We start from the raw sequence: 15,000 nt of genomic DNA, 5'->3' as shown, positions 1-15,000 counted from the left end.
AGTAAAAACATTTTCAATACACCGTACCATAGTTTTTGTATGCCCCACTTTTCATAGGATTAATTTTTTCTGCAAAAGTTTGCCCTGATTTTTGGATACCATTTCGGGTATTGCACGGCCAAACATTACACCTAAAAGAGTGTTTGCCAGTGTATCATTCCGCGGAACCAAGTGCCCAAATAAAGTATCCTCAACGTTGGTGACTCAATCTTCTCATATTATTTATACACTGCATGTTTATATTCATAATGTGTGTTTTTTTACAAATCGTGCCAGTGTTAGCCTGGGCTCAACTCCCCACCCGGCAGTCAACCCCCAGCTCTGTTGCCCCTCTGAGACGTCATCACAGGTCGACTCTGTAATTCTTTGCTAACTAACACAGTTACACCATATGTCTCTGTGCTTTTTTATTGAGTGTGACTGCAAAATAAAATAAACGAAAGTTGTGCCAGCCAAAGGTGACACAAACTGTAGTGGTGAACTTTAAGAAATAACTCGTAGGCCCCAGCTGTGTGACTCTCTCCGCTCATCGCCTTTAGTGTTAAATTAAGGTAAAAGTGATGTTAAATGTTTTTTTCTCCATTCAATTTGTCATTTATATGCATTTCGCATTGTATGCAGCATTTACAATTGGTACTGTGCGATATTTTAATATATATTGTAGTGCAACATATAAATGTCTTTTGTACAATATAATTCTCTATGTTTTATATCATAGTTATAAATGGTAATTTAACTGCAGCAACGCTTCTGCTTTTTACGTCTGCTAAAAGAGTTTATGGCGCTGGTACATCCATGCGAGTGAGAGCTTGCAGAAGCATGGATGTCTCTATACACACACATTTATTTTATATATATATATATATATATATTCATTAGTATCGCGGTACTTTATTGGTACCGGTATACCGTACAACCCTAATATATATATATATATATATATATATATATATATATATATATATATATATATATATATATATATATATATATAGCAGCGCGCAAACTATCTGAGTACAAAATAGGCTTAAATCTTCCTACAAAAAGCAGATACGAGCAAAAAATCTAATTGTGCAATGAATACTGTAGATCCCTGTACTTTATCAAAAAAAGATTTGTTGAGTGATATCAAGGATTATACGTCGGTCGCGTTCCCAGACATATCTAACTGTTGTGCTCCAGGCGCCATTCTACACGGCAATACAGACGAAAACTGGGTCAAGGAAATTGATAACAAGACTCTCTCGGATAATATGCATCCTTTTTGCTCGGGTAAGGTTGCATTTCATGATTTAACTTTGAGTCTATTGCCAAGTTTGTTGCTGTTGCACGCAGCGTTTACAATTAGCAGTTTTTTTCATGTCTTTATCAAAATATAACTATAGATGTCAACATTGTGTATGTGCTGAAAGCTTTATTTATGAGTGTTGCTTTTGGTAAAAGCTTAACTTTTTTAGGTTTTGCTGACATTTGCTTTCTTTTATTTAGACTCACTGAGTTGGTGCTTTTCGGAACACAGGTAGCAAACATATGTTTAAGAAATACAAATCATGAAATACTTAAATGGGAAATAATAACCGTTAAAGGTATATCAAACAAACCTTTAACAAAGTGCTCACTGCAAACTTCAGCATTCTTCGACTCTGCTCCCTCTGACTGGAGTGTGAGCTGCTTTTCTCTTTGTTGTTTCGTCAAATCTTGCACTCTTCCGCCCTTTTTGATTACTTCTTGAGGAACTCTGAAGAAACATTTATTCTTTTCGTGATTTGAATGATTCGTTTAGCCAAAAATACCCCCAAGCATAGGGGAAATTTTCTTCGAGATTGACCAAGTGGCGCTGAGTACCCATTGAGAACAGAGCTAACTTGACCACCACGCATATTTAATTGGCGGGACGTGAGCGGGACCTGACGTCCGTAAACTCCAAGCAATAGACAAGTAGCTCAAGAGCATTGATAGTTGTCATGTCTAGTTGACTGACCGTAAAAATCAATTTTCTCGCTGTTACTGTGCATAGAAGAAAGTACATAGTTACCCCAAGTTGGGCCAAACCCTTGGTTTTTTGATTGCTGCTAGTATGGCAAAATTAATAGTGTGCATGTATAAAGCCCAGTCTTCTCCCATGCATAAATGATGCTTCGTTGTATCAGCACAGCGAGACAAGCTGTTTACAGTCACACTCAGCAACCTCACATCCGTACAGTTCAACACAGCAAATTAGGAGAGGCATGGATTAGATATACAACAGAGTGAACATGGCAGGCTGAATGATTGTGCACACATCATCGCACAGTCACGCGCACATGGTGTCTTTCAGCATTCTTCAAGACTTTTCCCACCAACCAAGAAACCGTATGATCATTCATAGATCCTGTTTATTAACACACACCATGGCATTCAGAGGAAAGAACGGATGCATTCACACCATCGTCTATGTAGCGACTGACAGGGCACATGCATATACAGTACACAAGTGCTCCTACCAATGACCTACACATTTGAATCAGTTGTTTTTCTTCATGTAACAGAAGCATAGTGTTTTAAAAGCCTACATTGGTAAACACATTGATTTAGTGTTTTGTGAAACATAATCACACTCAATGCACACATTGGCTATTTTATATTCTTTTTTATTTCTAGCCATACAGGCTGTGCTTCTTTTCCGTCTTTTCCCTTCCCTAATTCTCTATAACTCCCAATCGGACCATCTCAGAATTCAAATGAAATCCAATGGCCCTTGCATTTGCATGCACTTACAGAATATTGCATGTGCAGTGTTTGCAGTTAAAGACATGAAGAGGGTGGTGGTGGGCATCTATGTGCTCCCCCATTGACATCAAACAGTCTTCTGATATGGAAATAGGAGGGCAAGGGAAGAATGGCTTCTCGCTGAGGCTTTGTTTGGATATAGACCAAGGTTTATCCTTCTCTCCTTCCTTCTGTCTCTATCACAATCTTTTTTATTTTATGGTTTGCCTATCCACTAGTAGCCCACACTAACATATTGTATGTATTGGTATTTGCAGTATGTAGTGTGTTTGTTCATTCTTGCATGTATCTAAATACAGTTTGATTGACATGCAATAAAATAAGTCAAGTGCCTAAATAAGTGAATACACTTTGATAGTGTAATACCACTTTGATCCTTAGGATGCAATATTGTGCGATTTATTGAGCACTCACACCAGCCCCACTAAAGGGGTCATATTATGATTTTTTCCCCTTAAATTCCATATCGGGTCTACTGACAGATATAAGTTAGAACTGTACACTACTTTTTATTAGAAATGGCAACAGCCGAGGATTTTATCGTGCATGTGCATGTACGAGCCAGTCTCCCCAGAACAAGAGGATAGAGAAAAATAAGGAACTTATTGCCTGCAACATTTGACTACAACTGAATGGCAGGCTCGTGGAAAGCTCTTTGGGTGAACCACTACCATACATGGAGATATCCGCTGACGTAATTGAGTGAAAATACGTCACTAAAGTCTCAAATTCCAAACAGCTCGTTTGGAAGAAGGCACGATTATTAATATCGTATCTTAGCAATTCCTCCATGGTTTGATTTCACATTTTCAGGCATTATGGGGATCCCAAAATACACAAAGACAGGTACTAACAGCTAAGAAAAATTGGTTTAGTATAATAAAGATCCCTGTGAGAGCGCTGATTTGCGCCTTTTTGGCACAATTGGAAGAGGTAGTGCAAGGCAATCGTAGCAGGGTCTTGGAATCACTGTAATGCGATGGCTCGAGGCAAATTCATACCATCAATCAAACAGAAGAACTCAAAATTATCCCAAAGTCAAATACCCAAAGCCACTGCCTCCTGAAACTTGGAATTTAGCAAATGTCTCTGTTTCTGTTCTGTGAACAACATTGAAACAAGATCTGCACATTTTCTTTCAAAAGCTAGAACAGTGGTGTGAAGTTTAACACCTGAGACTCACTTTTCCTTTTCTGATGTTTTGAAAACAGTTGTTGCTGTCTGACAAGTATTGTGTAGTATATGTCACATCTTTCTGTGAAAGAGCTTAAAAATAAGAAAAATCTCCTGCTACTGTTAATGGGGAACTGAACTTTTTTTTTTTTTTTTGCCTTTTGCCCATTATGAAAGACGAAGATGTTTTTTGTTTTTTTTAATTAAATATTTTAAATATTAAATAAATGCAATAAAAAGTTCACTTACAATGGAGCCTATAAAGCCCTTTAAAAAACATCCAAACACCTCCATTGAGGTTTTATATACATGATGTAAGTACTGTATATATGTAATATACTCTTGGGCACATTTATAATAACATTTAATATTTATGTATCATTTATAATTTTAAGCGTACGCGCCACATTAATTTCAAAATCTTATCACGCTTTTTTTTTTTTCTTCATCACTGATTAAACTCACTGCAGTCTTGGAGAGCCAGCAAACATCACTGTGGTCATTAGGATGCTGACTGCTAGGATGTTCATGTATTCCCATTTAGGTGACGAATGACTCATAATCCTCACGGAAAAAAGGGTAGGGGCGGGCCGACCAAGCGTGTTTTCGTGCCGTCCTCGCCAGTTTCAGGTCCTAAATGGCTGTCAAAGCTTGTCAGAATACCTACTCAAACTTCTTTTGTGCAGGTGAGATGCATGATTTATGATCCAGAAAAAACTTACAGGGAGCAAGGAAACTAGGAAACAGCAGACCACTCTGTGATGTAAACATGTTTGTCTGTGATAGCGCTTATAATAACAATATTACTAATACTTGGTTAATATTCAAGTCACAAAATGTAAATGGAGTATTGTTGGTGCTTTTTGAATGGTTATTGGATTACATGGGCGAAATAGTGGAGCTCTCATTGGCTCTGCTGTAAGCAGAGCCAATAAATATGTTTATTTCATATTTAGAATGCATTAAAAAAAATCCATCCGTCATGTTTTTCAAAATAATTGTGAATGATAGACAAAATTCCAAAAAAGTACAGTTCAGTGCAGTTCCCCCTTACGTCACTTAGTCCCCAAAGCACTTGGGACAGGCAACGATTATCGTCCTGCTCCTCAGTGAGTATCAGTATGGTACCAAAAAGAGAAATTAGTTACTGGGTAACTTCCATCTATCCATCCATTTTCTACCGCTTGTCCCTTTTTACAACTTAAAATAAAGTTTTACTGTATAAAAATTATGTGCATAGGAACTGAATAAACATATTCACTCTTTGAGCAGGACTTCTCATATTTTGTAGTTCACTTTGTACTGTATGTCAGCGCGTGGTAATGTAATTTAGGTTTTGATTATTTGATTTTGCTTTTCAATAAGAGATCGCATGTTTGGTGAGCTGGATTAGATCCGCCCTCTAAAATAAACCCTCTTAAAAAACAAAACATGGATCAGTGTGCCACTGAAAGCAATACTTAACAAAGGAGCTGTGTGCCAGATGGGGAAGTCTTGGAAGGTACCACACACTTCCTGTCTTTGTTCCTGGGAGTGCATGTGCTTTCTATTGAAGGCCATAGAGAAAATGAGACGAGACTTAGTTAGACGAGGTACTGAACGAGAGGAAATCTGTCTGGGTTCCATTAAACATGGAGCTGCAGAGTGGGGGACTGAGAATGGGAATGCATCCTGTATAGCCATATCTTCCTGAGAACCAGCGTCCTTTGCAGTGGACATGTACGATTTGCACAACAGAAATATTTTGTTCCGATATTTGTAACTCTAACATAAGAAATACACCAAAACCAAGTATCCACTGCAGATTATACTGGTTCTCAGGAGGATATACAGATTTCAACACTTTGAAACCATCTTTAAACGTCGTTTAATTTATTCTTCTAAAAAAACCCTTCTTCTCAGGCATAATTATTTTGTTTGGTGTGTGTGTCCATTTCTCTTACAGCACTTTAAGAAGCAGAGGAGGCTTATTCCTGAAAGAACAGTGTGGAAGTACTTTGTCCAGCTTTGCAGTGCGCTCGAGCACATGCACTCCCGGAGAGTCATGCACAGAGGTACAGCTGATAAACACACTTTCTACTCTAGAATTCACTTCAATTTAAAAGTGGTTTAATGTTGGTTGATTATCATGAATTGTCTTAAAAACATGTTCAAATAAGTAAGTGAAATGTCCGAATTGGTTTCAGAAATAATAGTACAGTTTTCTTTCTTTATTTCTTTAGTTTATTTCGAACATGAACACACTTACAGCATAATACATCACACAATTTCATATAATTTCATTTTACATCATGCCCGAAAAGGAGTATTAAGAAGCAAAGCTTATTTAATCCTACCCCTTTCCCGTTTCAGAGCGTTTACAAATATATAGAATCATTTACTGACCTTTTTATATAATAAAATAACATCTATGAATTAGTTACACAACAGATTTGTAATATGTAATTAATTAATTCAGTCATTATTAACATACTGAGATGAAGAATATCTTATTTTCAATAAGGTTGTAAGTATTTCTCATAATTCTTCTTCTTTGTACTTTGTAAGCACTATTATTTTGAACAACCTCTTAAACTGGATCATATGAGTACAATTTTTAACTTCTTTACTTAATCCATTCCATAATTTAATTCCACATAGTGATATGCTAAAAGTTCTAAGTGTTGTACGTGCATATAATTGTTTTAAATTATTTTTTCCTCTAAGGCACATATGTCAGAGTCAAGGCCCGCGGGCCATATCCGGCCCGCGAGAAGGTTTTTTACGGCCCTTGGGATGATCTTGATTTATTATTAGAACCGGCCCGCAGACCGCAGATCTTTTACACGCACCAAGCGGATGCCGGTCCAAGGTTCCGAAAGGGGGCGAGCGGCCCGCCGGGACGCGCCTGCCGGCCGAAGGGCTGCAGCCCGGCCGTCAGTCGCGGAGCCCGCCGTGCCACGCGCGCCAAGGGGGCGGGCCGAAACCCGGCCCCGAGGCCCTGAGACTTCTGCTTTGTTTCCCCAAACCGCGCGTCACCGCCGGGCCCGCACCACCGTCGGGCTGCAGCCCGAGCGTCGGTGGCGGAACCCGTCATGTGCCGCGCGCGCCAAGCGGAGCGGGGGGGTCAAGCGGGCCGAAACCCGCAGGCCACCCCCTCACCACGAGGCCCTGAGACTTCTGCGTTTGACCCCTACGCGCGGCCCGTCGGGACGCGCCCGCCGTCAAGCCACGAGGGCCAGCCGTCGGGTCGCGGAGCCCGCCGTGCCACGCGCGCCAAGGGGCGGGCCGAAACCAGCGGGGGGTTTCGGGCACCCAACTCGCCTCCCTCCCACGGAGGGAGGAGGGGGGTTTAATGTGAACATTACTGTGCAATCACATATTTAGAGTTTTTACTCAATTCAAGTTTAAAAGTTAAAGTTTAATATTTGTTTTCACTGCATGTTACTTCTCCTTAAACAAAGTGTTGTTTTTGATTTATAGATTTTTGCACTTTATTTTATTGTATTTCAATTTAATTATATTTTAAAAATATTTCAGTTGAGTGGATGATAGAAAATTGCTATTATTGTTTTTTTCTTTGAAGTAAATTTAGCCCACTTTTGCTAAAATAGAAAATATAGGCTACTGATGGTGCCTTGAATACCGGTTTCTTTCATTTAATGTTCATGTTATGGGGATTTTTATATAAAGGAAATTTGTCTTTTGTGTCTGTTGAAAATTAAAGATTACTGACAGAGCCATAAGAAAATATTGCTTTATTTATCTGATCATATTGGAATATATTTGTTAGGTTTTCAGTAGGTTCAATTAGGTTCACTAGACTATATGCGTCATTTAAAAATTTTTCAATGAACATTCGAACAGTCCGGCCCTCGGCTTGTAGCTAAATTTTTTATTTGGCCCTCCGTCCATTTGACTTTGACACCCCTGCTCTAAGGGTATATTTCTCCTCTTTAGTTCAGAAGAATTGTTGTACATTCTTTGGTAGCAGGTTATAGTTTGCTTTGTATATAATTTTAGCTGTTTGCAATTTTACTAAATCACAGAACTTTAATATTTTTGACTCAATAAATAAAGGGTTTGTATGTTCTCTATATCCAACATTATGTATTATTCTAACTGATCTTTTTTGTAACACGGTTAGCGAATGTAGCGCACATTTGTAGTTATTTCCCCATATTTCTGCACAATAACTCAGATATGGTAACACTAGCGAGCAGTAGAGAATATGAAGTGATTTTTGGCCCAGGACGTATTTTGCTTTATTCATTATTGAAATGCTTTTTGCCACCTTATGTTGTATGTTTTGTATATGAGATTTCCAGTTTTATGTTTGTTAATTTGATACAATAATAAATACAATAGTAATTGGACAACGTCTAGTCCTATTTGTAAACTGGGCCTTTTTATGAATATGTATCGTTATGTGTGACTGTTTTAGCAGTTGTGTGTTCAACAAAACAGAGTCCAGGGTGTTAATGGCGCCTTGTGCTTTCAATAGCACATAGTCAAATGATGTTTGAAGCACACACAGACAGATAGACACACAAACACGTACACACACACACAGCTACAGGTGATATACTTCCGTTGGACTGTCCCTGATTAGTGAACAGGGACACTAATGAACCTGGAACTCTGAGCTTTAACGACCAGGTTACAGAAAAGGTCCATTCAAAAGCTGCTTAACAATTCTACAGAAACAATAAATATCAAAGGCTACTCCAAAACCAAACCTTTTGCTTTATATGTTTGTAGAATTGCTAGTCATTTCAAGACTTAATGAAGAGAAATACATTTTAACATCCAAAGAGTTTGAGTTTAATGGCAACAAACTGACCAATGGTTTCTTCTCCAGATATCAAGCCAGCCAACGTATTCATCACAGCTACAGGAGTAGTGAAGTTAGGAGATCTTGGACTCGGACGCTTCTTCAGCTCCAAAACCACCGCAGCTCACTCTCTTGGTAATTCACAGCAATATATAGATATTGTTTGGGCACACAAATGCATACATAAAGGCAGCCCTCAATAATCACCTGCAGTTGGATTTGTTTCATTAAGTGAGGGCAGGGCCATGTGTCATTTAGCCATGATGCCTAATCAGACTTTTGACCGACTGCTTCATAGACCACTTAGCCACTTCCTGTTGCATTGCCCTTTAACCTTTGTACAGATGGATACAAAGCACAAGCATTTGACACAGCTCTGATCGGGCCTGTGTTCCATAAAACAAGTTGGCAAAGTTTACAATCAGAGTTACTGTTGGCATTAAGCGTGTGTGTTTGCCATAGGAAATAAAATCTGATGACACAAGATTTTTCTTTAAAGATATAAAAACTAAGATAATTGCAACGTTGGCCTTGTCTTAGTCTGCACACGAAAATAGGGGCACTAAATTGGAGACAAATCGACAGGATGAAACTGCAAGCTTTATTATATTCTTCTATAATGAGTTGGATAAATCTTTTGGAGTGATACCAATCCCCAACCGATCAAGTTATTTGAGTGATAATTAATTACTGAAAATACAGTTACAGACATTTGTTTCACTTTTAAGTAGACACGAATAGACTTGCTCACTTCAAAGGTGTCTAAAGTGTTTAAAAACAGTCGTCCCCCAATTGACAATTTGAAAACTGCCTGCACAAAATGGCATTTATCCCTATGACTCTAATGCATCACAAAGTAAAGAAAGTTCTATAAAAAATATGTGATTAGATCATTGGTAGCACATGATGTACAGTAGTACCTCAACTTACGAGCTTAATTGGTTCTGTGACGCACCTCTTCACTCAAAATAAATTAACAGCTCCTTTTGAAATTAATTTAAATCATTTTAATTGGTGCTTGGCTTGCCCCAAAACAGCACAATTTTACCATGTAACATGCCTTTAAAAAGGAATTAACTTTTACATAAGAAATATTCTATAAAAACAATACAATAGAATGTAGTACAAACAACTATTAAGTTGAGTTACAACTACAGAAGTTTTATGAAGTAATGTCATAATATTGTCCATTTGAGAGTTGACTTCTACGGTATGTTCTTCCAGATGCTTCTATGTCAAACACACCGCTAAAAGCTTCTCCAAATGTTCTTAGATAAATGTCCACCGTTTCGATATCTTTATACAATTTATCATTGTACATTTATACATAATTTTTACAGTCTAAGCTGGCGTTAGACTCATTCTGCTTCAGACTAGCAGTGATACGCTCAAATTGCTTCACCAAATTACCGACTCTCTGTCATGTTTTTTATTGCAATTGAACTTTCAACTTTTTATTTATTTTAATGAATATCCTCTTTCTTAGCACTGTCCTTCACAACCACTTTCTTCCTTCCAATGCATGGAAAAACAAAGTTATCTCCACCTGTAGCTATAAGCTAAAGTTTATATGAGTTAGACCAGATGTTTTGGACGTATCTTACGTGATTCACTGTGACATTAGCAAAGGGATGCTTGTACCTAAAGTATTTGCTTGCAACGTAAAGCATAACAATTAGCCGAGAGATATCTGTTACCTCAAAACACTTTTAGGTTGAGGTACCACTGTACATAACATAACACCAAATCTACAGGGTAGTGCGGAACCTGCTATTCATGGTCCAGTCCATTTGTTAATACAATTTGACACTTTATTTTGTGTTAGCTGTGTTCAAATTAATCTCTGTATGGCAGCTTCATTAATAAACAGAAAGTGCTGCCCTAACTTCTTGCTGGCATACCAAACTAAATGAAATAGATTGGAATATGTCATGTATTTTCCACTGTCATTCACACTGACTCACATCCCTATGTCAAACCGTTATTACCACACACAGCATGCTATTCTAGGCCCTTGTGCTGCAGCAGAAAGCAGCAGCACCCCCTGAGAAGGTGTGAATATCAGGATGACTGTGAAAATGTCTGATTGCTCATTAAACGTTAAGGCCACAGCACCCTCTTTAGGCTGACTGAAGACAGACAACTCTATTCCCAAAGGGGGGTCACCTTCACTCCCATTCTACATATATTTCATGTTTTGCTGCATAAATTACAAAATTGTTAATATTCATTCAAACACAGTTACTATTTTGTACTTAGATTCTTTCTTGATGGTACTGAAAAATACATGTGTGTAACTGACGCCCCCCCAGCAGAATAGTATGACTTAAGTTTCAATTTATGTGCAAATAACAGGAGGCAATCCATAGAGGACTCATCCTTTCACTCTCTTTCTGAACCTTTCCATGGAACTTTTTTTTTCCAAAAGCACATCCTTTCTTTAAAACTTTAGTGTGTATTTTCCCCAGCTATGTCCAGCTGCCATACTTCACCCTTAAAATCAGAGCAGAGGTGAAGGGTAGATATGTGCAAAAGGAAAAAGTAAAGCCAATTGAGGAACAGAAACAATGGTTTTAATAGAAAGCTGATGCAATCATTAAAAAACAGGACACCAACCAATTGCCAGTAATAAGTAGTAAAACACATCTGTGATTAAAATCTGTAATGAGGGAGGTGTTAACCATGGGAACTGGAGGAGTAGTAAATAAAGAGAAAGGAGACTCTGACACAACTTCTCTACGGCAGGGATATTCAACTAGATCATTCTAGGGGCCACTTTTCTTAAAAGATAGTGACCGGGGGGGCCGGGCTTCTCCCTTCAATATTATTTTTATTTTGAGAACCAGCATTCTCGGCAGTGGCGTTTGTTTTTGGTCTATTTCTTTCGTCAAAGTTACAAATTTCAGAAAAAAATAGCCATATTTTGCAAAAAACGATTGTCGACTGCAGTAGATGCTTGCATTAAAAACACATCACGTTATGATGTGTGTTTATTTGTATTTTTTATTTGAAACATTTTAATTTCTACATTTAAATTTTCTTTGGTCAAAGTTGCACAGTTTTTGTTTTACAGACAATCTTCATGCCGCTTTGTGACTGTCTCGTCAGAATGCTGTGTTTTGTGGGTGGTTTTATTTACGTGCCCAAGCCCTCCTCCAGGTCAAACCCCTTTGACTGCATCTCCAACCTGTCAGCAATGTTATAGTTTTTAGCGCTTCCATATTGTGTCTACTGACAGATATATGTTAGAAATGTTAGCCACTTTTTAATAGAAAGGGCTACCGCTGAGGATGCATGTGCATGTACAAGCCAGTCTGCCCCACAACAAGAGGATAGAAAAAAGTCTCAAATTCCAAAATTTCGTTTGGAAGAAAGCAAGATTGTTTTGTAAATATCTCCGCCATGCCCCCATGGTTTGATTTCAAATTTTCGGGATCCCAAAAACAGGTACCAACAGTTAAGGAAAGTTGATTTTGCATAATAGGACCCCTTTAAGGAGATTTAAATGTCAATGCGAGGATCTGGTAATGTTTTTACACTGGTCCAAGTTTCTCTATAAGACAGGAGCGCTCAAGTGCTTTTATTATGTTTAATTTGCTGAAAACATGTTAAGTCACTCCCAAGTTTTGAACTGAACTGGCCATTCTGTTGTCATTCAGTTGTCGGGGTCACCATTTGAATAGCACCACTTGGCACGTATTTCCTCTGCTGCACAAAAGTGAAACAGTCTGTTCCAGGACAATGGTCAACCTGAGATTTGTTCTCATTTAACATATAGCAAATATTGGAAACACTTGCAGAGAACCTTTGGAAAAATAACTAAATGCAAGTACAGTAATTGAGATGTCTATAAAAAAAATGCCTAATAAGACCTGGAATATGCTGCTGCGTCGAGGTGCTACTCTGCGCTGACTTGCTTCTCCCCCTCCAAACCCTCTTACGAAGCTTTATGTTGTTCTACTCTGATTTTAAATAGGACCTAAAATGCAAAACCATTTTTTATAACGAGATGGCACTTGCTTTTGTGTATTTGGGATCCCCATAAGTCCTTAAAATTTAAAATCAAACCGTGGAGGCGTTGCGAATATATTTATAAAAGAGTGATGTGAATTATATTTGTATAGCACTTTTTTCCAGTGACTCAGTGCTTTACATAGTGAAACCCGTTATATAAGTTACATTTAAACCAGTGTGGGTGGCACTGGGAGCAGGAGGGTAAAGTGTCTTGCCCAAGGACACAACGGAAGTAACTAGGATGGCGGAAGCGGGGATTGAACCTGGAACCCTCAAGTTGCTGGTACAGCTGTTCTACACTCCGATAATAATAATGATCTTGCCTACCTTCCTACTTCCGCCAAAACGGGTCGTTTGGAATTTGCTCTGACTTGTGACGTTTTTCCCAATTGTGACGTCAGCAGATATCTCTCTCTATATATATAGATATATATTAAAAAGATATCCCCATATTTGGTATAAATTTACACAAAGAGCTTTGCACGAGTCAGCCATTGTAATTTGACGCTGTTGTCAGGAAGCTTCTTTTTTTCTGTCATCTTGTTGTGGGGCAGACTGGCTTGTACATGCACATGCATGCTCCACTATCGTTTTTACTTATATCTGTCAGTAGACCTGATATGGAAGCGCTAAAAACGACAACATGGCTGACAGGGAGAAGACACTGTTGAAGTGGAGCCACGGAGATAAGACCGCCCTCAAAACGGCACAGAAAGCATGGTCAGAAAGCGGTTTGAAGACGGTGTGCAAAACATAATCTATGCAAAATTCTGACCAAAGAACCAACATTGCATGTTATGTAGACCACACGGAAGTATTTTAAATGAAGAAAAAAGATTACATTAAGTTTCCTTTAAATTAACAGAGTAAAACAGCCTATTTTTTGAGAGAAAAAGCATGAGTGGCGATATTCTTTTTTTCACCAAAAATCCGCAAATGTGCAGAACAGTGAATGCTGAATCGTGAATATTTGGGGCTCCACTGTAATCTGTTCAGGAACAAACAAAAAGCAAAACTCGCTATTCCACAACAGTTTCTGTTTCCACTTGCAAAACTAAATAAAATCCCCAAATCTTAGAAATCCTTAAATCGTCAGCAGAGGCATTGCTCCTCTTATATGTACTATCAGTGAAAATAAGTCTTGCACTGGAGCAAATGAGATGTTCTATATTGGTGGGTAGAACAATATCTTGTCTGCATATTTTATGCCTTTATGTACTGCTGCTGCAGGAGTGTTCAGAAAACTTTTGAAATGTGTCTGTCACCGCCGACATGTTATGTTTACACTGAGCGCGCAGTCGTCTAAGTTTTACAACCTGAGAAGCCACTTTACAACAAAACTCACCGGCTTTGATAAAACATATCCATTTGGAGAAAGTACATAAAAGTGTGAAAAACAGCTATGTGTGCAATTGATGTTTGTGTATTGCCCTCACTTTATGAGCCACTTGTGCACGTTTTTTCTGAAAGAATATAAACATTCTCACGTTAGTGCTCAATGTTTTAACAAGCCAACATATTAAAAAAAAACAGGCTAAAGGATGACCTAATGGTTGCCAATTTTAAGTTATTAAATCAATTTTCAGATTGTTTAATGGCTTGGTCTTATATTAGAAGAGCCTTTTTATACAAGTTTCTAACATTAAAATCCTCTTCCGTTATTCGAAGTGATATTTTCTCTGTCATTTGTTTGAAAAGAAACATTGTGACTTACAGGCAGACATGTCAGAATTGTGCAATACCTGCTTTTGTTAGCGCTTGAGCTGTTTTTAAACTCTCTTTAAATGTATGACTTAGTTAATGTATTATTTAATAATTGTATTCTTATTATATTATTATTTATTTATATTTAGCCATCCGGTGAAATGCAATTTAAATTTTGTACATAACAATAGTAAAGGGATAAGTCCAACCCCTGTTTTATTCATATACCTGCATATGTGACCCTCTAACAATGTAATAAAAGGGCTCCTGTGATGATTTGAATCTACATTTAAAACACTTCCTTTAGGTCTAGATATATGTATTGGATATGCTTTGAAATTTTGCTCCGCAGTCACATTTGGAGGTGCGGCAAAATTGCAAATGAAACCACACCCCACCCTCTCCATAAGTAAAATTGTTTAATGTACACTGTAAATATATACTGCATCTTGAAGACAAACATCACCGCTATTTTTTTTTTTTTTCCCAAACGCGGCAGACAATAAACTTCATAAATAGTTTGTAGA

General features: G+C 38.0%; 1 protein-coding gene across 1 annotated transcript in view; it reads left to right on the top strand.

Annotated features, from left to right (window-relative positions):
• The window catches only part of nek7 (NIMA-related kinase 7), a 143,293-nt gene that overhangs the window by 100,952 nt on the left and 27,341 nt on the right, over positions 1-15,000 (top strand). The window contains exons 6-7 of the mRNA XM_062028405.1: positions 5,888-5,996; positions 8,783-8,890. Coding sequence (XP_061884389.1) covers positions 5,888-5,996; positions 8,783-8,890 — 217 coding nt within the window. The remainder of the gene's footprint in view (positions 1-5,887; positions 5,997-8,782; positions 8,891-15,000) is intronic.

Source organism: Entelurus aequoreus, linkage group LG19 (genome assembly GCF_033978785.1).
Source record: "Entelurus aequoreus isolate RoL-2023_Sb linkage group LG19, RoL_Eaeq_v1.1, whole genome shotgun sequence".
In the NCBI taxonomy this organism is placed as follows: Eukaryota; Metazoa; Chordata; class Actinopteri; order Syngnathiformes; family Syngnathidae; genus Entelurus; species Entelurus aequoreus.
This window is presented reverse-complemented; position numbering and strand designations above follow the sequence as displayed.